This window comes from Embiotoca jacksoni, unplaced genomic scaffold (assembly GCF_022577435.1).
Source record: "Embiotoca jacksoni isolate LCO1_2020_lvr unplaced genomic scaffold, fEmbJac1.0.p SCAF_72, whole genome shotgun sequence".
NCBI classification, from domain to species: Eukaryota; Metazoa; Chordata; class Actinopteri; family Embiotocidae; genus Embiotoca; species Embiotoca jacksoni.
Window position 1 is genome coordinate 699,490 of NW_027185428.1, and position 26,109 is coordinate 725,598.

The 26,109-nt window shown below is 43.3% G+C and overlaps 1 protein-coding gene across 3 annotated transcripts; it reads right to left on the minus strand.

Moving 5' to 3' along the window:
• Nucleotides 1–25,938, minus strand: LOC138215340 (MOB-like protein phocein). Of its 3 annotated transcripts, XM_069177440.1 has the most exons (10): nucleotides 25,830–25,938; nucleotides 23,211–23,366; nucleotides 19,326–19,388; nucleotides 14,754–14,854; nucleotides 10,433–10,475; nucleotides 8,948–9,034; nucleotides 8,423–8,502; nucleotides 5,495–5,606; nucleotides 2,799–2,952; nucleotides 1–2,025 (listed from the first exon to the last, which is right to left on the minus strand). In XM_069177440.1, exons 1-9 carry the CDS (start codon nucleotides 25,830–25,832, stop codon nucleotides 2,818–2,820), a joined length of 780 nt encoding a protein of 259 aa, XP_069033541.1. In that variant the 5' UTR covers nucleotides 25,833–25,938; the 3' UTR covers nucleotides 1–2,025; nucleotides 2,799–2,817. The 3 variants fall into 3 exon arrangements, with proteins under 3 accessions (XP_069033541.1, XP_069033539.1, XP_069033540.1); XM_069177438.1 differs by lacking the exons at nucleotides 23,211–23,366; nucleotides 25,830–25,938 and adding an exon at nucleotides 20,886–20,990; XM_069177439.1 differs by lacking the exons at nucleotides 1–2,025; nucleotides 2,799–2,952; nucleotides 5,495–5,606; ... (3 more) ...; nucleotides 14,754–14,854; nucleotides 19,326–19,388 and adding exons at nucleotides 22,234–22,452; nucleotides 22,541–22,630.
• Between the last annotated feature and the right edge of the window lie 171 nt (nucleotides 25,939–26,109).

A 26,109-nucleotide genomic window follows, 5' to 3' on the forward strand; every position in this document is an offset into this window, starting at 1 on the left:
TGAAGTCAGCGCGACCCTCAGAGCCACAACAGACATTTTAATGGCAAATATAGGTCGAACTAAACCAGTTATCCTTTCAATTTACAGTAATGTAAGAGCAAGAAAAACAATAGAGCTTTTAGTGAAGCTTTGCTTATTTATAAAATGTGTTCTTCAAATGTTAAAATACTTCGATTTTCTGACAACCAACTAATAAAGATGTTAAGTTTCACATCCCAAAAAGCAAAAACACAGCTGCAACACTAAATTGTGTTAAAATGTCCACGCAACTGCCTGAATAATAGGTGTTTTTTTTTTTTTTTTTTTATTAACAGACATGAAAATGTCAACAGTAACAAAATTCTTTAGTCCATTAAAAAAAAAAAAAGTGGGTGGATTGACAAGACTCCTCCCACAAAATAACTTAAGGAGGGAGAGGGTTTGAAGAAGGTGGTTGTGCTCCAATACAGAAATGTGGCCGATGTTCCCCCGTTCCTCCTGGAGTTTACTCATCCAATGTTTAAAGCTGTGAGACCTGACTCAATGCAGAGTCTCCGTCGTCATGTTTCAGCTGCTAGTTATCACGTCCAGGATCGGGGAATACCAGGCACATTATTAAAGTGGGGGCATGTCACAAAGCAGGATCAGAGTTAGCCAACAAGCCTTCCTGAAAACTCTAAAATATCATTTCAGAGGCCAAAGAGAAAGAATATCTGACTGCTAGTACACGTATACAGCTAGAGATTAAGGTTTTTCTTTGTTCACTACCACACAAGCCACACACCTATGTTGTTTTAATAGCATTATTAAGTCCCTGGGCTAATTAGTGATCCATTTCATGGGACACACCCAAACCAGGATGGTAGGCAACACATGGAAACAGAACAGAAGCAGACACAAAAGTGAGGCACCCTCAGAAAACATGAGTGATATAAGAGGGGCAGGAGGAGTTATATACAGGGGGGGTTGTCAGGGTGGGCCTTTGTCAACACGACAGGTCACCATGGTTACAGAGGTTTTTGCAAATCCAGCTGCTTAAAGATAATTACCCCCCAATGTCCACAGTAAGCAGCTGCAGCTGCAGCTGTGAATGTATAAATGCCGAGATTTAGTAGCAACTGACTCTTAATGCTCGATAGTGTTTTTAAAGCAGCCTGATTCATCTTTTAACTTTCCACCAAAATGTGGTGGAACTCTCCGAGGAACTAAAAGTTTTCCACAACCCCACGAAAAGCAGCCAAATTAGAGCTGACGTTTCAGAAAGAAAAAAGATCATCAAAAGTCATTTTTGCACTAGAGAATAAAAAAAACCTTTGAAATGGGTTTTGAGGTGGATCTCAAACATCGGTGTCGTGTCTCCTTCTGCATGAGAAGTGAACGAGGCCTGGACCTGGTCATCTGCAGCTCCACGTTGTTGTGTTGAAGCAAAGTTAATCAGTAAAAACTAAATTAACTTATTTGTAGTTGCAGATTTTGAAAAATGGCGTGAAAAGCAGGGCAAGTTCCCGTCTTTCAGACCGTATGACTCTCTGGGAGTAGAACCTCAGCAGGTTCTCAGTCCTCAACCTGTGGGGTCAACGCAGGTCAAGGTGGGTGCATTTGCATATTTTTCGGTTTACTTTACTGGATGTCTTTTGAAATATGATTATTGGCTGATAAGTTAAACAGCAGGTTGTTACCACGGCCCTGTATCACTAACAAATATCTGACATGGGTTACATGACGTCAGTGACAACGGAGAAAGTCGTTCTGTTCGTCTACAGACGACCACAACGTGTTTCAATATGTTGGGAAACCAAAACAAAATGTCAGCTTCACTCTGAAATGTGGGAGAAACTATTTCAGCGAACGTTACCGGCAGAGAGAGAGATCCCGTCGACATGTGGGGTTCGGGAAAAAAAAGATCCTGCAGGAGAAGTTAGAGAGCATCGGAGTCAGAGCGGGAACGCAGACTGGAAATAGAGAGAAAGATCATCTGGTCCTGCAGCTGATGAACCCGACTGGACACATTCTTCACCTTTAATCCTTTGAGCTGGACAGAGGGGACTGGAGGACACATGGACAGTGTTACACATGAGCCTCAATACACACTGGTGGGTATGTGTGTGTGTGTGTGTGTGTGTTATGTGTGTGTGTGTGTGTGTGTGTGTGTGTGTGTATGTTATGTGTGTGTGTGTGTGTGTGTGTGTGTGTGTGTGTGTGTGTGTGTGTGTGTGTGTGTGTTATGTGTGTATGTTGTGTGTGTGTGTGTGTGTGTGTGTATGTGTGTGTGTGTGTTATGTGTGTGTGTGTGTGTGTGTTATGTGTGTGTGTGTGTGTGTGTGTGTATGTGTGTGTGTGTGTGTGTGTTATGTGTGTGTGTGTATGTTATGTTGTGTGTGTGTGTGTATGTTATGTGTGTGTGTGTGTGTGTATGTTATGTTGTGTGTGTGTGTATGTTATGTTGTGTGTGTGTGTATGTTATGTGTGCGCGTGTGTGTATGTTATGTGTGTGTTATGTGTGTGTGTGTGTGTGTCTGTGTGTGTGTGCGTGTGTGTGTGTGTGTGTGTGTGTGTGTGTATGTTATGTGTGTGTGTGTGTGTGTGTGTGTGTGTGTGTGTGTGTGTGTGTGTGTGTGTGTGTGTGTGTGTGTGTGTGTGCGCGTGTGTGTATGTTATGTGTGTGTTATGTGTGTGTATGTTGTGTGTGTGTGTATGTTATGTTGTGTGTGTGTATGTTGTGTGTGTGTGTGTGTAATGTGTGTGTGTGTGTGTGTGTGTGTGTGTGTGTGTGTGTGTGTATTGGTCTCCTCTGTAGTGTGTGATTGTGGAGTGTTTACATGTGACAGCAGATCTCCATTAGGCCTCGCTCTCCCCAGCTGACGAGGTGTTCTGCACCTCCTCCTCCAGGATGGGAACGATCAGGTTGTCCTTGGACATCAGGTTGTACTTCATCACGAAGCGCGTGAAGCGGTGACACAGGAACGTTTCATTCTGCACACAAAACACGTCATAGCTGAGAAACTCGCCCTTGGACAGTTTGATCAGGTGATGAAGTCGTGGTGTCGGAGGAAGGAGGAGGATCCGGTTTAGTCCTCGCTGGTACCAGAACTGATCTGTGTTTGTGTTTCTACGTTCTTCAGCCTCACTTCCTTTGAGTTGGACAGAAACAGGTGGAACGGTCGTCCTCCCAGTCTGTCTCCAGCAAGGACACGTGTTATTCAAATTGTTCTTATCTCATCTATTCTCGTATCAGTCCAGTTCTTTATCAAAATCTTTTTTTTTACTTAATAAGAAAAAAATTAATTAAATAATTATAAAACATATTTTAAATACAACACATGCAAATCGACAAAAATGGCAACTAAATTCAAAATGGTGGACTTCCTGTTAAGTTGAGGTGCTCGAACCCTAAAAATACATTCAGAATAGTATTAATACTTTAAAACAGCTGCTCACTATGAACTCTAACACCTCACTGGAAACAAACAGGCAGGAAATCCAGACTGTCGTCGAACAGCTGGTCGACCTCCAGTCAATCTGCTCAGCTGACCTTTCACACCATCAGCAGGTGGGAACTCGGCTTGAGGAGTCGTAGCCGTTTCCAAACATTGGTACTTCGTACCGTGCTGTGAGCAGATCGGGTCCAGTCTACATCCAGGACATGGTCCAACCCTACATCCCAGCCCGCTCCCTCCGCTCCCTCCTCCTCCTCCTCCTCCTCTTCCTCTGTCCTGGCTCCTAAATGGTAGAATGAGCTCCCCACCGACATCAGGATAGCAGAAACTCTGAACATCTTCCACCACAAACTAAAAACACACCTCTTCTGACTTTACCTTGAACAGTATAATTTTAGTATCTTAAAATAGAACTTACTGATAGAACTTTGTAGTTTGGCTTTCTGGAAGAAATTATATTTTCTTGATTCTTGTTGTTCTGGTTTTGTACCCTCATGGTTGAAATGAACTTATTGTAAGTCGCTTTGGATAAAAGAGTCAGATAAATGAAATGTAATGTAATGTGATGTAATGTAATGTGATGAGATGTAATGTAGCATTTATTAACACACTGCACTGCTACATGCTCAAGATATCTATCCTATGAAGCTGCACATCTGGACATCTCCAAAAACACCAGCACATCTGGACCTCTCCAAAAACACCAGCACATCTGGACATCCCCAAAAACACCAGCACATCTCCAAAAACACCAGCACATCTGGACATCTCCAAAAACACCAGCACATCTGGACCTCTCCAAAAACACCAGCACATCTGGACATCCCCAAAAACACCAGCACATCTGGACATCCCCAAAAACACCAGCACATCTGGACATCTCCAAAAACACCAGCACATCTGGACATATCCAAAAACACCAGCACATCTGGACATATCCAAAAACACCAGCACATCTGGACATCTCTAAAAACACCAGCACCTTGTCTGTGTTCACAGAGAAAATCAACTTTAAACTTCTGTCAAATTCACTCGTCGCTACTCTGCATGGAGCTGTGCGTCCTCCTCCTCCACCTCCTTCACCTCCTCCACCACCACCTCCTGATGCTACTCAGTTTCTCTGGAGGACTAAACCTCTTGAACCAATCTGTTTCTCAAACCACAGCTAATCTCCACATTGTCTCCAAAATAGGTCTGACATTATGACATCACATGCTACTGTTTGGATGGATAATAATACTTGTGCATACATCGTGTGTATATAATGTAATGGCCTACCCAACAGTCATGTTAATAGCTCGTATCACATGTGCAAGACTTAACTAAATCAATGACATTTATTTCCGTCAGGCACCAAGCACATTTTTTCGTAGTGTCCCATAAACATGGTTCAGATACAATCTCCTCAACACAATTGTAAAAAGATATCTCTACTTCCAGCCTTCTATGTTGAGACACATTTAAAACATCATTTCATCAGACGGTTTTTTTTTTTCCTTGATATAAATATGAATGTAAAAAATGGAGTGATGAAAGATTTGGATAGCCTAGACTGTTCTGAAAAAAACAAGATATAGCAGAAGTGCAGTCTGTGAAATGACCCTGGAAACAGATTGATTGGGTTCAGACAGCAGCTGCGTCCTCCATGTGACCTCATTACCAGGGTTCCCTCACCTTAAGGTGAAAAACCATTTGAAACTTTTACCAAGAAAATGTACATTTTCTTAAAGAGGCTTTAGTTCTTTAAGGAATGTGAAAAAAGACAAGAACCTGCTGTAAGAAAGTTCTGATCCAATGTAGCTGTGATTATCGCTCCAATCGCACATCTGTGGTGGATCTGTTGCTGTGATGCTTTATGATCTCATCTCAAGTGGTTTTCCAGCTTTTAGACATGTGGAGTAAAAACTGTGGAAACTGATCAATACTCCAACTTTACTACATCAACTGAAAGTTAAATTGACAAAAAACAGAATGAAGAAAATGACATTATCAATCATTTCTGTGTTTGAAGTTAAGTGAGTAAATGTACGTGAGCAATAGCAAAATAAAAGAGGATAATAAAAAAGAAATCCACCCACCTCATACTTGTCAAATATCTGGCGATGGTGGAAGTAGGCATGGGAGAATATCCGATAGATGCGGCGGCAGACGGAGCCCAGCTTGGCCACCGAGGACTCCTTGATGCTCACCCTGCAAACAGACCAGACCGTGGTGATGAAGGGAAGTGAACACACCACCTCCCCTCTGGAGCTGGACCACCTCCATGTTGAGTCCACTGAACATCCAATCTGAGATATCACCACGGTGTATGGGAAGTGACTGGAGAGGGAACCAGACAAAATGCATTGTTGGGTTGTCCACATGGGTGGAGCAGAAAGATTGGGTGGTGCTTATGCGTGTGCTGCTGGAGCACCTGGATGAAGAGGTTGGGCCACCTTCTGTCTGAGGGGATCGCTGCAGTAAACCGGGGGGTGACAGGATAGAGCCCCCTAACTAGCATCTACCAATACCTGGGAGGCGTTTAAGGGACATCAGTAAATTGTAGCTCCAGAAAATAACCGGGGACACACAGTCCCCTCTAAACTGCATCAGCCCCTGTAGACACATCAGTCTCAGGTCTCTGGGTCGGGACGAGATGGGTAACAAAATTCAGAAAAGTTTCTCCACGGCGCATCGATAAGCTGGGATGGAAACGACTCTGCTATCAATACTTGTGCATTTCAAAATAAATTCATTTCCTATTTATCATTGCCTTACAGCCGTAATCCTCCACATTTTATCCAAGCAATGTTTCTGATTAAGACATTCATCTATTTTCCCTGTTCCGGGTCCTGAAGAGAGATCTGTCAGTGTCAGTCACAACTGATTACATCATCTCGTGTATATGTTGGGATGTTGCTCATGCAGCCGTTCTGAACAGCATCATCCTGCTTCCAGTATCTGTGTCCTGGTTAAACTCTCGTTGGCCGTTTCCTGTCTTCAGCTGTCCTGAGGACAACGAGGCTGATGACTCCACCAGCTCATCTACTGACTGTCTGTCCTTTACACATTTTTTATGAGAGCTTCTTTACTGCAGCCCACAACTCAGTTAACTTGAGCTGGACAGACAACTAAGAGAGACAATTTATATTGGATTTGGCTTTTTTTATATATATATATATATATATATATATATATATACACACACACACACACAGTGGTGTGAAAAAGTGTTTGCCCTCTTCCTGATTTCTTATTTTTTGCATGTTTGTCACTTAAATGTTTCAGATCATCAAACAAATTTAAATATTAGTCAAAGATTACACAAGTAAACACAAAATGCAGTTTTTAAATGAGGGATTTTATTACTAAGGGAGAAAAACAATCCAAACCCACATGGCCCTGTGTGAAAAAGTGTTTGCCCCTCCTGTTAAAACATAACTTAACTGTGGTTTATCACCTGAGTTCAATTTCTCCAGTCACACCCAGACCTGATTACTGACACACCTGTTCTCAATCAAGAAATCACTTCAATAGGACCTGCCTGACAAAGTGAAGTAGACCAGAAGATCCTCAGAAGATAGACATCATGCTGAGATCCAAAGACATTCAGGAACAAATGAGAAAGAAAGTAATTGAGATCTATCAGTCTGGAAAAGGTTCTAAAGCCATTTCTAAAGCTTTGGGACTCCAGAGAACCACAGTGAGAACCATTATCCACAAATGGAGAAAACATGGAACAGCGGTGAACCTTCCCAGGAGCGGCCGGCCGACCAAAATTACCCCGAGAGAGCAGCGACGACTCATCCGAGAGGTCACAAAAGACCCCACAACAACATCCAAAGAACTGCAGGCCTCACTTGCCTCAGTTCAGGTCAGTGTTCATGACTCCACCAGAAGAAAGAGACTCGGCAGAAATGGCTGCATGGCAGAGTTCCCAGACCAAAACCACCGCTGAGCAAAAAGAACATTAAGGCTCGTCTCATTTTTGCCAGAAAACATCTTGATGATCCCCGAGACTTTTGGGAAAATACTCTGTGGACTGACGAGACAAAAGTTGAACTTTTTGGAAGGTGTGTGTCCCGTTACATCTGGCGTAAAAGTAACACCGCATTTCAGAAGAAGAACATCATACCAACAGTAAAATATGGTGGTGGTAGTGTGATGGTCTGGGGCTGTTTTACTGCTTCAGGACCTGGAAGACTTGCTGTGATCAATGGAACCATGAATTCTACCGTCTACCAAAACATCCTGAAGGAGAACGTCCGGCCGTCTGTTCGTGACCTCAAGCTGAAGCCAACTTGGGTTCTGCAGCAGGACAATGATCCAAAACACACCAGCAAGTCCACCTCTGAATGGATGAAGAAACACAAAATGAAGACTTTGGAGTGGCCTCGTCAAAGTCCTGACCTGAATCCTGTTGAGATGCTGTGACATGACCTTAAAAAGGAGGTTGGTGCTGGAAAACCCTCCAATGTGTCTGAATTACAACAACTCTGTAAAGATGAGTGGGCCAACATTCCTCCACAGCTGGAAAAGACTCATTGCAAGTTATCGCAAACGCTTGATTGCAGTTGTTGCTGCTGAGGGTGGTCCAACCAGTTATTAGGTTTAGGGGGAAACACTTTTTCACACGGGGCCATGTGGGTTTGGATTGTTTTTCTCCCTTAATAATAAAAACCTTCATTTAAAAACTGCATTTTGTGTTTACTTGTTATCTTTGACTAATATTTAAATTTGTTTGATGATCTGAAACATTTAAGTGACAAACATGCAAAAAAATAAGAAATCAGAAAGGGGCAAACACTTTCACACCACTGTATATAAACACACACACACAGCAATCTATGAATACTACCAGCTCTGAATATAATAAGCATTTCAGCTGCAGCAGGCATTGGCCTGCTTGCTGCAGAGGGCGTTGTCCTCCAAGGTGGAAAGTGCTTTTTAACATTTTTCTTTACAACATATACATTTTATAATAAACAATAAACATATACATATATATCTGATTTAAGGTGACTGACCTGCTGGGGAAGTATTTGTTGCTATTGAGGAGGCAGGCAGCTCCGTCCAGCGTGTGCCTGGTGTAATCAATGGCAGGACACTGGAAAGAGAGCAGCACCATCAAACAGCTTCAAACATGATGGAAGTCAGAGGTGGCGGTAGGTAGGTAGGTAGGTAGGTATTTACTTTATTAATCCCCGAGGGGAAATTTTTTCGCTACAGCAGCATACAGAAGCAATAAGATAATAATAGAAATAATAGAATAAAATACTAGAATAGAATATAATAATAGAAAAGCAATAAAATAGCAGTAAATAGCAGTAAGAAATATAAATATAAATATAAAATATATAATATAAAATGCACAGTTTATACAGTACATTATATATCTATATATATTATATACAAACAAACCAAGAACAGAGTCAACATATATATATATATATATATACAGTACAGTATATATCTATATATATTATATACAAACAAACCAAGAAACACAGTCAACAGTGTAATTGTACTGTGTGTGGAGGGACATCACTCACCTCTTTGGGTGTCTTATGGGCAGCACATAGAAAGATCCACTGCTCCGTGGCCGTCATCTGGGTGCAGGTGTCTGGATGGCACTCACTCTGCAAGCAGAACCACCATCAGAACTACCCTCAGAACCACCCTGAGAACCACCCTTAGAACCACCCTCTGAACCACCCTCAGAACCACCTTGAGAACCACCCTCTGAACCACCCTCAGAACCACCTTGAGAACCACCCTCTGAACCACCCTGAGAACCACCCTCAAAACCACCCTCAGAAGCACCTTGAGAACCACCCTCAGAACCACCACCCTCTTAACCTCCCTCAGAACCACCCTCTGAACCACCACCTTCAGAACCACCCTGAGAACTACCACCCTCTGAACCACCCTCAGAAGCACCCTGACAACCACCCTCTGAATCACCACCCTCTAAACCACCCTGAGAACCACCACACTCTGAACCTCCCTCAGAACCACCCTCAGAACCACCACCCTCTGAGCCACCTTGAGAACCACCACCTTCAGAGCCACCACCCTCTGAACCACCCTGAGAACCACCCTGAGAACCACCTCTGAACCACCACCCTCAGAAGCACCCTGAGAACCACCCTCTGAACCACCCTGAGAACCACCACCCTCTGAACCACCCTCAAGCACCCTGAGAACCACCACCCTCTGAATCACCACCCTCCGAACCACCCTCAGAAGCACCCTGAGAAAAACCTTTAGAACCATCACCCACTGAACCACCCTGAGAACCACCACGCTCTGAACCTCCCTCAGAAATATCCTCAGAACCACCACCCTCAGAAGCACCTTGAGAAACACCCTCTGAACCACCTTGAGAACCACCCTGAGAACCACCTTCAGAACCACCACCCTCCGAACCACCCTGAGAAGCACCCTCTGAACCACCACCCTCTGAATCACCACCCTCTGAACCACCCTGAGAAGCACTCTCTGAACCACCCTGAGAACCACCCTCTGAACCACCACCCTCAGAAGCACCCTGAGAACCACCACCCTCTGAACCACCCTCAGAAGCACCCTGAGAACCACCACCCTCTGAATCACCACCCTCCGAACTACCCTCAGAAGCACCCTGAGAACCACCACCCACTGAACCACCCTGAGAACCACCACCCTCTGAACCTCCCTCAGAACCACTCTCTGAACCACCTTGAGAAACACCCTCTGAACCACCCTGAGAACCACCCTCTGAACAACCCTGAGAACCACCCTGAGAACCACCCTGTGAACCACCTTGAGAAACACCTGGAGAACCACCCTCTGAACCACCTTGAGAACCACCCTGAGAACCACCCTGAGAACCACCACCCTCTGAACCACCCTGAGAACCACCACACTCTGAACCTCCCTCAGAACCACCCTGAGAACCACCCTCAGAACCACCACCCTATGAACCTCCCTCAGAACCACCCTTTTCACAAGTTGTGAACAGTTAAAATGTGTGTGTGGTGAGTTAAACCACTTACCTGCAGTTTTACAGCGAGACCATTGAGCTCCAGACAGAACTGCCTGAAACAAGAAAACCTCCCGTCACATTTTAACAATCATTTTCGCTTCAGTCTGCAGGTTTTGGTAAAACGGTGATCACAAGATTTCAACTAAACTATAAGGAAAGATTAGCAAGGCAAGCCTCCTTTTCTACCCTGAAACCTCAAAAACGGAAAATAGAGAATTTCTGAAACTTTAATCTTCCACAACCGCTGGAGCAGCTGACTCAGGAAGAACCCAACTTCCTTCTGACAGGTGTACAGATAGGGTTTGTTCGTGATGCAACACAATATTAGGTTATGGGTCTCATCCTTTTTGTCCATGACATTTTTATTTGTTGTATTTTTTTAATATTCTGTTGAATCAAAAATCTAAATGAAAGTTTGAGCAACATGCGAAGTGGTCAGAGTTTCTGAGGCGAAGCAGAACCACTGACATAGTGGACAATAATTCAGACCGCGACCCAGAGTTGGTAAAAGCAGCCAAACACACAGTTCCTCAACTCTGAAGGTACTTTAACGCTAACAAGTTGGGAATAAACACACCTGCCATTACACTTTAACCTAAAGAGCTACAGTTTGTTCTTTGTTCACAAAATAATTAGTCAAAAATCATAAATGTTCCAATTTCTTATTAGTAATGCAGTGTTGCAGCTGATTTTTCTGAGAATATGAACAATAACTTTTACAGAGACCAGAAACTCTAAACGAGAGATTATTTTGAGTGTCAGAAACCATCATGACTTTGGAGCTCCACACAAACACCAAACAGACGGTTTGTGAGGAATCGACGATTACATCTCTAATAACAGGCCAGCTTGTCATGTTTAGGGGCGGGGCAGTGATTACTGTGCCTGACTGACAGCAGCAAAAGATGGGCAAAGCATATGAATGAAAGAAATTATAATTCCAATTAGTGGGTCCATTGGAGAGCGTCAGTTATGATACAAAACTTTTATAAACAGACATATATATATATACATACATAAACACACATATATACAGTGGTGTGAAAAAGTGTTTGCTCCTTCCTGATTTCCAATTTTTTTTGCATGTCTGTCACACTTAAATGTTTCAGATCATCAAACAAATTTAAATATTAGTCAAAGGTTACACAAGTAAACACAAAATGCAGTTTTTAAATGAAGGTTTTTATTACTAAGGGAGAAAAACAATCCAAACCCACATGGCCCTGTGTGAAAAAGTGTTTGCCCCTCCTGTTAAAACATAACTTAACTGTGGTTTATCACACCTGAGTTCAATTTCTCCAGTCACACCCAGACCTGATTACTGACACACCTGTTCTCAATCAAGAAATCACTTCAATAGGACCTGCCTGACAAAGTGAAGTAGACCAGAAGATCCTCAGAAGATAGACATCATGCTGAGATCCAAAGACATTCAGGAACAAATGAGAAAGAAAGTAATTGAGATCTATCAGTCTGGAAAAGGTTCTAAAGCCATTTCTAAAGCTTTGGGACTCCAGAGAACCACAGTGAGAACCATTATCCACAAATGGAGAAAACATGGAACAGCGGTGAACCTTCCCAGGAGCGGCCGGCCGACCAAAATTACCCCGAGAGAGCAGAGACAACTCATCCGAGAGGTCACAAAAGACCCCACGACAACATCCAAAGAACTGCAGGCCTCACTTGCCTCAGTTAAGGTCAGTGTTCATGACTCCACCAGAAGAAAGAGACTCGGCAGAAATGGCTGCATGGCAGAGTTCCAAGACCAAAACCACCGCTGAGCAAAAACAACATTAAGGCTCGTCTCATTTTTGCCAGAAAACATCTTGATGATCCCCGAGACTTTTGGGAAAATACTCTGTGGACTGACGAGACAAAAGTTGAACTTTTTGGAAGGTGTGTGTCCCGTTACATCTGGCGTAAAAGTAACACCGCATTTCAGAAGAAGAACCTCATACCAACAGTAAAATATGGTGGTGGTAGTGTGATGGTCTGGGGCTGTTTTGCTGCTTCAGGACCTGGAAGACTTGCTGTGATCAATGGAACCATGAATTCTACCGTCTACCAAAACATCCTGAAGGAGAACGTCCGGCCGTCTGTTCGTGACCTCAAGCTGAAGCCAACTTGGGTTCTGCAGCAGGACAATGATCCAAAACACACCAGCAAGTCCACCTCTGAATGGATGAAGAAACACAAAATGAAGACTTTGGAGTGGCCTCGTCAAAGTCCTGACCTGAATCCTGTTGAGATGCTGTGACATGACCTTAAAAAGGAGGTTGGTGCTGGAAAACCCTCCAATGTGTCTGAATTACAACAACTCTGTAAAGATGAGTGGGCCAACATTCCTCCACAGCTGGAAAAGACTCATTGCAAGTTATCACAAACGCTTGATTGCAGTTGTTGCTGCTGAGGGTGGTCCAACCAGTTATTAGGTTTAGGGGGAAACACTTTTTCACACGGGGCCATGTGGGTTTGGATTGTTTTTCTCCCTTAATAATAAAAACCTTCATTTAAAAACTGCATTTTGTGTTTACTTGTTATCTTTGACTAATATTTAAATTTGTTTGATGATCTGAAATATTTAAGTGACAAACATGCAAACAAATAAGAAATCAGGAAGGGGGCAAACACTTTCACACCACTGTGTGTATATATATATATGAAAAAGTGTATGTATACATACATACACGTATACACTACTCCAAAAAATAAAGGGAACACTTAAACAACTCAATGTAACTCCAATCAATCCCACTTCTGTGAAATCAAGCTGTCCAGTTAGGATCAACACTGATTGAGGATCAGTTTCACCTGCTGTTGTACAAATGGAACAAACAGGTGGAAATGAGGCAATTATCAAGACAACCCTATAAAGGAACGGTTCTGCAGGTGGTGACCACAGACCGTTTCTCTGTCCTCGTCCTTTCTGGATGATCGTTGGTCCCTTTTGCATTTTGCCAGTGTCCTCACCACTAGAGGGAGCATGAGGTGTCTCCAACCCACAGAAGTTGTTCAGGTAGTGCAGCTCATCCAGGATGGCACATCAATGTACACTGTGGCAAGAAGGTTTGCCGTGTCTGTCAGCACAGTGTCAAGAGGACGGAGGACATACCGGGAGACGGGCCGGTCCACCAGGAGACGTGGAGGGGGACGTAGGAGGACAACAACCCGGCAGCGGGACCGCTATCTGCTCCTTTGTGCAAGGAGGAGCAGGAGGAGCGCTGCCAGAGCCCTACAAAATGACCTCCAGCAGGCCACTAATGTGCATGTTTCTGCTCAAACTGTCAGAAACAGACTCCATGAGGGCGGTACGAGGACCCGACGTCCACAAGTGGGGTCTGTGCTCACAGCCCAACACCTTGCGGGGCGATCGGACTTTACCGGAGAACACCGAGATCGGCAGCTTCTCCGTCGGCGTCCTGTGGTCTTCACGGATGAGAGCAGGTTCACACTGAGCACATGTGACAGACGTGACGGAGTCTGGAGACGCCGTGGAGAACGTTCTGCTGCCTGCAACATCCTCCAGCGGGACCGGTTCGGCGGCGGGTCAGCGACGGTCTGGGGAGGCGTTTCTTTGGAGGGCAGCGCAGCCCTCCGTGTGCTAGCCAGAGGTACCCTGACTGCCATCAGGTCCCGGGATGAGATCCTCAGACCCGTTGAAGACCATCTGCTGGTGCAGCGGGTCCTGGGTTCTTCTGATGCAGGACAATGCTCGGCCTCATGTGGCTGGAGTGTGTCAGCAGTTCCTGTACGATGAAGGCGTCGATGCTCCGGACCGGCCCGCCCGTCCCCCAGACCTGAATCCAATCCAGCACATCCGGGACATCGCGTCTCGTTCCGTCCGCCGACGCCACGTCCACCGCAGACTGTCCGGGAGTGGACCGATGCTTTGATCCGGGTCTGGGAGGAGATCCCTCAGGAGAACATCCGTGGTCTCATCAGGACCATGCCCAGGCGTTGTAGGGAGTGATACAGGCACGTGGAGGACACACACACTACTGAGACTCATTTGGACTTGTCTTCAGGAATCTCCACAGAAGTTGGATCAGCCTGTGATCTGATTTTTCCACTTTTATTTGGAGTATGATTCTGAATCCAGACCTCCATGGATAATGATTTTGATTTCCATTGATCATTCTGATGCTATTTTGTTCTCAACACATTCCACTATGTAATGAATCAAGATTTGAACTGGAAGATTTCATTCATTGAGATCCAGGATGTTGTTTAAGTGTTCCCTTTATTTTTTTGAGCAGTGTATATACACGTACGCACGCACGCACACACACACGAGAAAGCAACCATGAAATAATGCGACCAAAGCCTTGTACCTGAGGTGCTCGTACTTCCACACCCCCTCATCCTGCCCCTCCGGAGGTTCCAGGATTTTGTCGATGTTGGAGCAATCTGATCGAATGTTCTGCTGAATGTACTGAAACACACCCGGCAAACATATTAGTACATATATATCAGTACATATATATTAGTAGATATATATTAGTAGATATATAATAGTACATATATATCAGTACATATATATTAGTACATATATATCAGTACATATATATTAGTGGATATATATTAGTAGATATATATTAATACATATATATTAGTAGATATATATATATATATATATATATATATATATATATATATATATATAAGTAGATATATATTAGTACGTATATATCAGTACATATATTTTAGTACATATATATTAGTACATATATATCAGTACATATATATTAGTAGATATATATTAGTAGATATATATCAGCACATATATATCAGTACATATATATTAGTAGATATATATATATATATATTAGTACATTTATATATATATATATATCAGTACATATATATTAGTACATATATTAGCAGATATATATATATATATATTAGTAGAAATATATTAGTACATATATATTAGTAGATATATATCAGTACATATATATTAGTACATATATATCAGTACATACAGTATACTATGGAGATATATTATGGATATATACTATGGATATATACTATGGAGATATATGCTATGGATATACACTATGGATATCTATTATGGATATTTACTGTGGATATATACTATGGAGATATATTATGGATATACAGTGGGTACGGAAAGTATTCAGACCCCTTTAAATTTTTCATTGCAGCCATTTGCTAAAATCAAAAAAGTTCATTTTATTTCTCATTAATGTACACTCAGCACCCCATCTTGACAGAAAAAAACAGAAATGTAGAAATTTGTGCAAATTTATTAAAAAAGAAAACCTGAAATATCACATGGTCATAAGTATTCAGACCCTTTGCTCAGTATTGAGTAGAAGCACCCTTTTGAGCTCGTACAGCCATGAGTCTTCTTGGGAATGATGCAACAAGCTTTTCACACCTGGATTTGGGGATCCTCTGCCATTCTTCCTTGCAGATCCTCTCCAGTTCCGTCAGGTTGGATGGTGAATGTTGGTGGACAGCCATTTTCAGGTCTCTCCAGAGATGCTCAATTGGGTTTAGGTCAGGGCTCTGGCTGGGCCCGTCAAGAATGGTCACAGAGTTGTTCCGAAGCCACTCCTTTGTTATTTTAGCTGTGTGCTTAGGGTCATTGTCTTGTTGGAAGGTGAACCTTCGGCCCAGTCTGAGGTCCAGAGCACTCTGGAAGAGGTTTTCTTCCAGGATATCTCTGTACTTGGCCGCATCCATCTTTCCTTCAATTGCAACCGGTCGTCCTGTCCCTGCAGCTGAAAAACAACCCCATAGCATGATGCTGCCACCACCATGTTTCACTGTTGGGATTGTATTGGGCAGGTGATGAGCAGTGCCTGGTTTTCTCCACACATACCGCTTACAATTAACGCCAACAAGTTCAATCTTGGTCTCATCAGACCAGAGAATCTTATTTCTCATAGTCTGGGAGTCCTTCATGTGTTTTTTGGCAAACTCTATGCGGGCTTTCATATGTCTTGCACTGAGGAGAGGCTTCCGTCGGGCCACTCTGCCATAAAGCCCCGACTGGTGGAGGGCTGCAGTGATAGTTGACTTTGTGGAACTTTCTCCCATCTCCCTACTGCATCTCTGGAGCTCAGCCACAGTGATCTTTGGGTTCTTCTTTACCTCTCTCACCAAGGCTCTTCTCCCATGTTTGCTCAGTTTGGCTGGACGGCCAGGTCTAGGAAGAGTTCTGGTCGTCCCAAACTTCTTCCATTTAAGGATTATGGAGGCCACTGTGCTCTTAGGAACCTTGAGTGCTGCAGAAATGATTTTGTAACCTTGGCCAGATCTGTGCCTTGCCACAATTCTGTCTCTGAGCTCCTTGGACAGTTCCTTCGACCTCATGATTCTCATTTGCTCTGACATGCACTGTGAGCTGTAAGGTCTTATATAGACAGGTGTGTGCCTTTCCTAATCAAGTCCAATCAGTTTAATTAAACACAGCTGGACTCCAATGAAGGAGTAGAACCATCTCAAGGAGGATCAGAAGAAATGGACAGCATGTGAGTTAAATATGAGTGTCACAGCAAAGGGTCTGAATACTTATGACCATGTGATATTTCAGTTTTTCTTTTTTAATAAATTTGCACAAATTTCTACATTTCTGTTTTTTTCTGTCAAGATGGGGTGCTGAGTGTACATTAATGAGAAATAAAATGAACTTTTTTGATTTTAGCAAATGGCTGCAATGAAAAATTTAAAGGGGTCTGAATACTTTCCATACCCACTGTATATATTAGTAGATATATATTAGTACATATATATCAGTACATATATATTAGTACATATATATCAGTACATATATATCAGTACATATATATTAGTACATATATATCAGTACATATACAGTGGGGCAAAAAAGTATTTAGTCAGCCACCAATTGTGCAAGTTCTCCCACTTAAAAAGATGAGAGACGCCTGTAATTTTCATCATAGGTACACTTCAACTATGAGAGACAGAATGAGAAAAAAAATTCCTGAAAATCACATTGTCTGATTTTTAAAGAATATATTTGCAAATTATGGTGGAAAATAAGTATTTGGTCAATAACAAAAGTTCATCTCAATACTTTGTTATATACCCTTTGTTGGCAATGACAGAGGGCAAACGTTTTCTGTAAGTCTTCACAAGCTTTTCACACACTGTTGCTGGTATTTTGGCCCATTCCTCCATGCAGATCTCCTCTAGAGCAGTGATGTTTTGGGGCTGTCGCTGGGCAACACGGACTTTCAACTCCCTCCACAGATTTTCTATGGGGTTGAGATCTGGAGACTGGCTAGGCCACTCCAGGACCTTGAAATGCTTCTTACGAAGCCACTCCTTCGTTGCCCGGCGGTGTGTTTGGGATCATTGTCATGCTGAAAGACCCAGCCACGTTTCATCTTCAATGCCCTTGCTGATGGAAGGAGGTTTTCACTCAAAATCTCACGATACATGGCCCCATTCATTCTTTCCTTTACACGGATCAGTCGTCCTGGTCCTCTTGCAGAAAAACAGCCCCAAAGCATGATGTTTCCACCCCCATGCTTCACAGTAGGTATGGTGTTCTTTGGATGCAACTCGGCATTCTTTCTCCTCCAAACACGACGAGTTGAGTTTTTACCAAAAAGTTCTATTTTGGTTTCATCTGACCATATGACATTCTCCCAATCCTCTTCTGGATCATCCAAATGCTCTCTAGCAAACTTCAGGCGGGCCTGGACATGTACTGGCTTAAGCAGGGGGACACGTCTGGCACTGCAGGATTTGAGTCCCTGGCGGCGTAGTGTGTTACTGATGGTAGCCTTTGTTACTTTGGTCCCAGCTCTCTGCAGGTCATTAACCAGATCCCCCCGTGTGGTTCTGGGATTTTTGTTCACCGTTCTTGTGATCATTTTGGCCCCACGGGGTGAGATCTTGCGTGGAGCCCCAGATCGAGGGAGATTATCAGTGGTCTTGTATGTCTTCCATTTTCTAATAATTGCTCCCACAGTTGATTTCTTCACACCAAGCTGCTTACCTATTGCAGATTCAGTCTTCCCAGCCTGGTGCAGGTCTACAATTTTGTTTCTGGTGTCCTTTGACAGCTCTTTGGTCTTGGCCATAGTGGAGTTTGGAGTGTGACTGTTTGAGGTTGTGGACAAGTGTCTTTTATACTGATAACAAGTTCAACCAGGTGCCATTAATACAGGTAACGAGTGGAGGACAGAGGAGCCTCTTAAAGAAGAAGTTACAGGTCTGCGAGAGCCAGAAATCTTGCTTGTTTGTAGGTGACCAAATACTTATTTTACCGAGGAATTTACCAATTAATTCATTAAAAATCCTACAATGTGATTTCCTGGATTCTTTCCCCCCATTCTGTCTCTCATAGTTGAAGTGTACCTATGATGAAAATTACAGGCGTCTCTCATCTTTTTAAGTGGGAGAACTTGCACAATTGGTGGCTGACTAAATACTTTTTTGCCCCACTGTATATTAGTACATATATATTAGTACATATATACGAGTAGATATATATATTAGTAGATATATATTAGTACATATATATCAGTACATATATATCAGTACATATATATTAGTACATATATATCAGTACATATGTATTAGTACATATATATCAGTACATATATATTAGTAGATATATATCAGCACATATATATCAGTACATATATATTAGTAGATGTATATTAGTACATATATATTAGTACACATATATATATATTAGTATCATTCACTACATCATCTCAATATGCTCAGAATTCAACACAATCTAGTTTTAGAAGCACAGTAAGTTGTGAACTTCTGTATGTATGTTCGTGTGAAATTCCCTGTTTGCTTGAATGAAATGTATAAAAAGCTCCAGATTCAACAATCAAACCAGTTCTCTGATGAGATTGGATGAAGATGGTGAACATAGAATAACACACCTGTTGGACCGCCAGCGTGCTGTCCATCTCCTCAAAGGATTCATCCGGCCAGTTATAGAAGTCCTGCACAGGGGGACAGAGGGGGACGGAGGGGGGGAGGGGGGCGGAGGTGGAGACAGAGGGGGGACAGAGGGGGACGGAGGTGGAGACAGAGGGGGAGAGGGGGGGACAGAGGGGGACGGAGGTGGAGACAGAGGGGGACAGAAGGGGGGAGGGGGTACAATCTCATTGATTAAAGCTGTCAGTAGCAGAGGTTCATAAATCCTCGTCATTGACTGAGATAAGGAGACATGAGAAACGTGAATGAAGGACAGTTTCCTATGAAGACAGACGGACGGACGGACGGACTGACGGACAGACTGACTGACGGACAGACAGACAGACAGACAGACGGACTGACTGACAGACAGACGGACAGACTGACTGACAGTCTGACTGACAGACGGAGACGGACTGACGGACTGACTGACAGACAGACGGACAGACAGACAGACAGACAGACTGACTGACAGACGGAGACGGACTGACGGACAGACAGACGGACAGACGGACGGACGGACAGACAGACTGACTGACGGACAGACTGACTGACTGACTGACGGACAGACAGACTGACTGACGGACAGACTGACTGACTGACTGACGGACAGACGGACAGACAGACTGACTGACTGACAGACAGACAGACTGACTGACAGACAGACTGACAGATTGACGGACTGACTGACTGACAGACTGATGGACAGACAGACTGACTGACTGACTGACAGACAGACAGACTGACTGACTGACTGACTGACTGACAGACTGACGGACAGACAGACAGACTGACTGACAGACTGATGGACAGACTGACTGACTGACTGACAGACAGACTGACAGACTGACTGACTGACTGACTGACAGACAGACTGACGGACAGACTGACGGACAGACTGACTGACAGACTGATGGACAGACTGACTGACTGACTGACTGACAGACAGACTGATGGACAGACTGACTGACTGACTGACACAGACTGACAGACAGACAGACTGATGGACAGACTGACAGACTGACTGACTGACGGACAGACTGACAGACAGACTGACAGACTGACTGACAGACTGACAGACTGACTGACAGACTGACAGGATGTTTGCAGTAAAACACGTGATCACTTTGAAAAGCTCTTGTTTTTCGGAGTTTCGAAGCTAGCTAGCCAGTTAGCGAGAACATATCGGCTCGGATCTGTAAAAACTACAGAAACACGACTGAGAGTTTGAGGAGAAACGCGGGAACATTCTTCATCTCATTAGTCTTATAAGTATTCAGGATTCTTCCTCGGACCTCCCGCAGCACCAACACTCGTTTAGCGTTAACGTTTCTCCAGGAAGTAGCTGCAGCAACTTGCTAACGTTGAGCTAACTGGCCCAACCGGGTCAGGCCGCGGTACGAAGCTGTCCGCGACCCGGTTGAAACAGGACCGGTGGACACGGCCAGGGACGATGACGCAGCACCCAGCCGTCGGGGGCTTTAGCGGTCATGTTGGAGTGTTTCTGCGGGGTGAAAGCGTACCTTCGCCTTGGTTCCAGGCCGATTCCTCCTGAGAACTGCAGCACCCTCCGCCATGACCATCTCGACAGAATACCCGGATGTTCGTCAGCCGCGGCGTCGCTGCAGCGGAAACGAACAACAGGAGCCGCAAACGGGCAGGAGCGTTATTACAGCGTTATAGTTAGGTGGCAGGGGGGGCACCGGGCCCCCCCCGGGGGGGGGGGGGGGGCACCGGCAGGGTTCAGAGCTCTCATGGCTTCAGCTCAGGATTTCACAAACCAATTAAAGGAAGGACAAAGAGACAGAGGACATCTACAAAAAGACACAAAACACAGAGACACTAAATAGCCACAAAGCAAGGTAGTCCCAGAGTCTAACCTGGGGGGCCTTTTCACACCGTGTACGTCTGCAGGCGGTCTGGGGGAAAAGTCAAAGTTTAAAGATTTCCTGCCATTCATATCTAAAAAATCATCAACACATTACATGAATTTCTCATGATTATTGGAAATAATTTCTAGTGTATAATTATACTGCTTTGTTTTTTTTTTCCTTTTCTAATTTTATTCTGTGTAGTTGCAGAGATTCGGGATGTATAAAGTACAACTACAACCCTGTTTCCAAAAAATGTTGGGACGCTGTGTAAAATGTAGAAACAGAATGCATTGATTTGCAAATCATGTAAACTCATAACTAACTGCATCATATCAAATGTTGAAAGTGAGCAATGTTCTTGTCTAAATGAAAAAGACGTGCTTATTTTGAATGTGATGCCTCACGGACAGTTCAGTCGCTATGCTGTTCTTTTCTTTCTCCTCTCACCTCAACTTCTACCTCCGGCTGTCTGAGGTTTTTCTTCCTGTTAAAAGAGAGTTTTTGCCTCCGAGCCGCTCATGTTGAAATTGTTCAATTGTTATTGGGGTCCTTTGAAAAGTTCTGTTTTAAGGACTTTACATGTTCAGTGCAGTGATCGTTTATCACTATAAAACATTCAATATTCACATTTTTGTCTCACCACTGTACAAATAATGATTTTACAAAGAGGGTAATTTGTCATCAGATGTCATTACGTGAATCTGTCCAGTAATACAGTAATAACAATCAGCTCAACCTCAGCCAGCTGCAGCAACTTCAGTGTGGTAATAATGCTGATGTATTCAGTGTACTGTGTGAAAGACGTTTATATAATGAGAAGCTTACTTTTGATAAGCTAAATAAAACGGTTTATATTTAACATGTTTTTACCCGCCAGCCGTAAAACAGTCCGTTTATGTGACGCGAGATCAGGTTGTCTTCTTAAATCCTTAGACTTAACTCAATTTACAATTACCTTGTTCAAGCTACATAAACTGGTCATAAAAAGAATCAGCTGTGAAATCATAACAAGGAGGACTTAACCTTTATTATTGTAACAAAATGTGATTGGAATTATTTACAATTTGCAATAACAAAAGAAAAACAGATAAGAATGAATTTAATTTCTTGATAGAAACTTCACATGAGCAAAGAAAAACAAACAAAAAAAAAAACAGCTGGAGACTCAGTCGACGTATTTACCGAGGATATCTCCATCACGGAACAGGAAGTAGTCCTACAGGAGAGGGGCAAACATCTCAGAAATTAAACAGAGGATGGGGGGAAAATAATCTTGAACAATTTAGTTTAAAACTGTGCTTTACCTTGTTGTCCAGAACAACTTTAGTCCCCCCGTACTCTGGGAGGAGCACTTTCTCCCCAACCGTCACACTAACTGGCTGCACACCTCCTTTCTGGAAAAGTAACAACACATCACAGAAGTTACAACCTCTTTTCCAGGAGTTGGGACACTGTGAAAAACTTGACCAAAATATACCAGTGTGTGTGTGTGTGTGTGTGTGTGTGTGTGTGTGTGTGTGTGTGTGGAGGGGAGGGGGAGGGGGGGGGGGGGTGCAACAGTTTGTATAGAAATACATTCATTCGATTGAATATTGTCTTTTGGGTATTAAATTCGGTTCACAAAATCATGGAATGTCATGATCTTGGACAAGTACATCGATCGAGATAATGATACGATTGGAGAATAATATATATATTTATATATGAAACCATCACCCTGATAAATCTAAATAGTACAAAAGTATTGGCATCTAAATATATCTGCGGTTGCACAATATATATATATATATTATATATAATATATAATAATAATAATATAATAATAATAATAATAATATAATATATATATAATATATATATATAATATATATATATATAAAACGGAAAAAATATATATAAAACGGAAAAAAATGAATGTCATCGCATCTATGCCTGTATCTGGAGTATTTTAACGAGCAGAGGATAGGTCCTTACCTGGGTGACAGAGCCCGGGCCGACGGCCACCACTGTGGCCTGCAGCACTTTGCCTTGAGCCTTCTCTGGTAGCATGATGCCCCCCTTCGTCACCGTCTCAGCCACCAAGCGCTCCACCAGCACCCGGTCGAACAGCGGGAGGAACTTCCTGAAGGCCTGCAAGAGAGCACACAGAGGTCAAAAAGAACTGTCTGTCTGTCTGTCTGTCTGTCTGTCTGTCTGTGTGTGTGTGTATATGTGTGTCTGTCTGTCTGTCTATCTGTGTCTGTGTGTTCCTGTGTGTGTCCCTGTGTGTGTGTGTGTGTGTGTGTTCCTGTGTGTGTGTGTGTGTGTGTGTGCTCCTGTGTGCGCGCGCTCCTGTGTGTGTGTGTGTGTGTTCCTGTGTGTGTGTTCCTGTGTGTGTGTGTGTTCCTGTGTTCCTGTGTGTGTGTGTGTGTTCCTGTGTGTGTGTGTGTGTTCCTGTGTTCCTGTGTGTGTGTTCCTGTGTGTGTGTGTGTGTGTGTGTGCGCGCTCCTGTGTGTGTGTGTTCCTGTGTTCCTGTGTGTGTGTGTATTCCTGTGTGTGTGTGTTCCTGTGTTCCTGTGTGTGTGTGTATTCCTGTGTGTGTGTGTTCCTGTGTTCCTGTGTGTGTGTGTTCACTAAGCACTTATAGAATCTGTTGTCCACCCAGATGTGAGCTGAGCTTTCTACATCAAAGAGGAAATAAATCACACTTGTTTTTCTTCCTAAAACGTTGACGAGCGCCACTGAAAATACCAACAACCATGAACGGGCAGCTAATGAAGGTCGTGTTCTTGCCCCAGCTGCCCGCTTGGATGTCCGAAACATCTGCAAGGACATCTCATGCAAAGCTTTTAGTTAAAATAAAGGAATGTTTAACCGGGCACAGAGGCAGCTTTTTATATCAGCTACTTCAAAATTGAAGTCAACTTTTTCTCATGTCAAATGTTTGAGTGAAGTCACAAGGAAGGACGGTGGCTTGGTAGGTTTTAACCCAGCAGCTGCCAAGAGTCTGACAACAGCAGATGTACGAGTGACCTTGGGTGAAGGTCGTCTGGATCGGAGGGTGGTGGAGCAAGACTGGTCCCAGATTTATGACTTATGAGCGGTAGGAGGGTCTGCCGCTCATGGCCGTTAGCACCCAGAGGCAGAGCCGGACAAAAGACGGCTCATCTTACTGATGAAACTAACTATCACCCTGATAAATCTAAATAGTACAAAAGTATTGGCATCTAAATATATCTGCGGTTGCACAAGTACAACTACTCATTGTATATTTTTTAAGGTTAATCTAGCAGCCAACATGATCTTTGTTTGGATAAAACAGCTGCTTAACTTATCTTTTTTAGTCTGATGTAGAAACTAATGTTATTTTGTTACATTTGCATCTAAATATACTTTTATCACATTTTCGGGAGGCGACGGTGGTTCTTTGTGAATGCTCAACTTCGAAGTGGGATGTTCCCAGTTAGGAACTTTCCAAATGCCTGCCTGAATGAATAATGACAAATTTAATATATTACTTATTCTGAAATTGACTGTATTCTGTATAATAATCACTTATACTTGAGCTACTTTGAGAATGTTTTAGGAAATCAAATGTGGCTCCATGATTTGTACTGTGGTGCTGCTACTTTACCTCAAGTGAAATATAATAAATGAGTATTTTACACACTTGGCAGAATATTCATTTCTGAACTCAGCAGTGTACAAAGTCTGAAGAACAATATGTTCCCTGGAGGACACTACCTGGGTAAATGTGTGTTCACTGCCCAAATAAACTGATATAAAACGGTTGTTTTTACTTTGAATATTTCCATTTTATGCGACATTATATTTTTCGCGACACATCAGATACCAATATTGAGCCAGGATCGATTGCACATGAATAATGGTGGTTGGTGGTCAAATCGATCCCCAGTTGATCCCGACAGTCTCCTAAAGACGAGACAGGAAACTCACCTGATAATGTGAAAGTTATTCTATGAAAATCAAACATGAATGCAGCCAAGTGCATCTTACACGAGCTCCCGGCGACACCTGTTTACACGTCAGTGCCGACAGCGAGCGTCTGTTACCACGTCTGTTACCATGTCTGTTACGTCTGTTACCATGTCTGTTACCACGTCTGTTACCACGTGTGTTACCACGTCTGTTACGTCTGTTACCACGTCTGTCTGTTACCACGTCTGTTACCACGTCTGTTACCACGTCTGTTACCACGTCTGTCTGTTACGATGTCTGTTACCACGTCTGTTACCACGTCTGTCTGTTACGATGTCTGTTACCACGTCTGTTACCACGTGTGTTACCATGTCTGTTACCATGTCTGTTACGATGTCTGTTACCACGTGTGTTACCATGTCTGTTACCACGTGTGTTACCATGTCTGGTCCTTCATCTTCTGGTTGGAATAAGATCAACGTGCACGTGTTACTTCTCATCGTTCACGCACACTCAGTTTGACCTTGTGACTGGATGCTAACACAACGTTAGCTGCTAACGATGCCTCAGCCACAAATTAAAAGACCGATAACGTGTTTGAAGGATTCTCTGATTGACTTTCCCATTTCTGTGGACTCGTTGATAATAAAGCTGTTTTCCTGCGGAGCCTCTTACCATGTCTGGGTGTGTGAGGTCAGAGATCCGGCGTGGAGCTGGTTCCCCGGTTCCGTGAGCACGAGCCTGAACAGACTGACGAGAAAGTCTCCACGTGAGGAACCATCCAGAACGCGCATGCGCACTACCAACCCGGAATTGACCAGCCTTAAGAGTTCTCCGACAACCCAAATGCTAATAGCAAAATATTATTTTATATTTACATATGTGGTACAGGTGGAGTCAAAATAAGTACGAGTGACTTTCAAACTGTGTTTTTAGAGATTTCTCTCCTTCACAT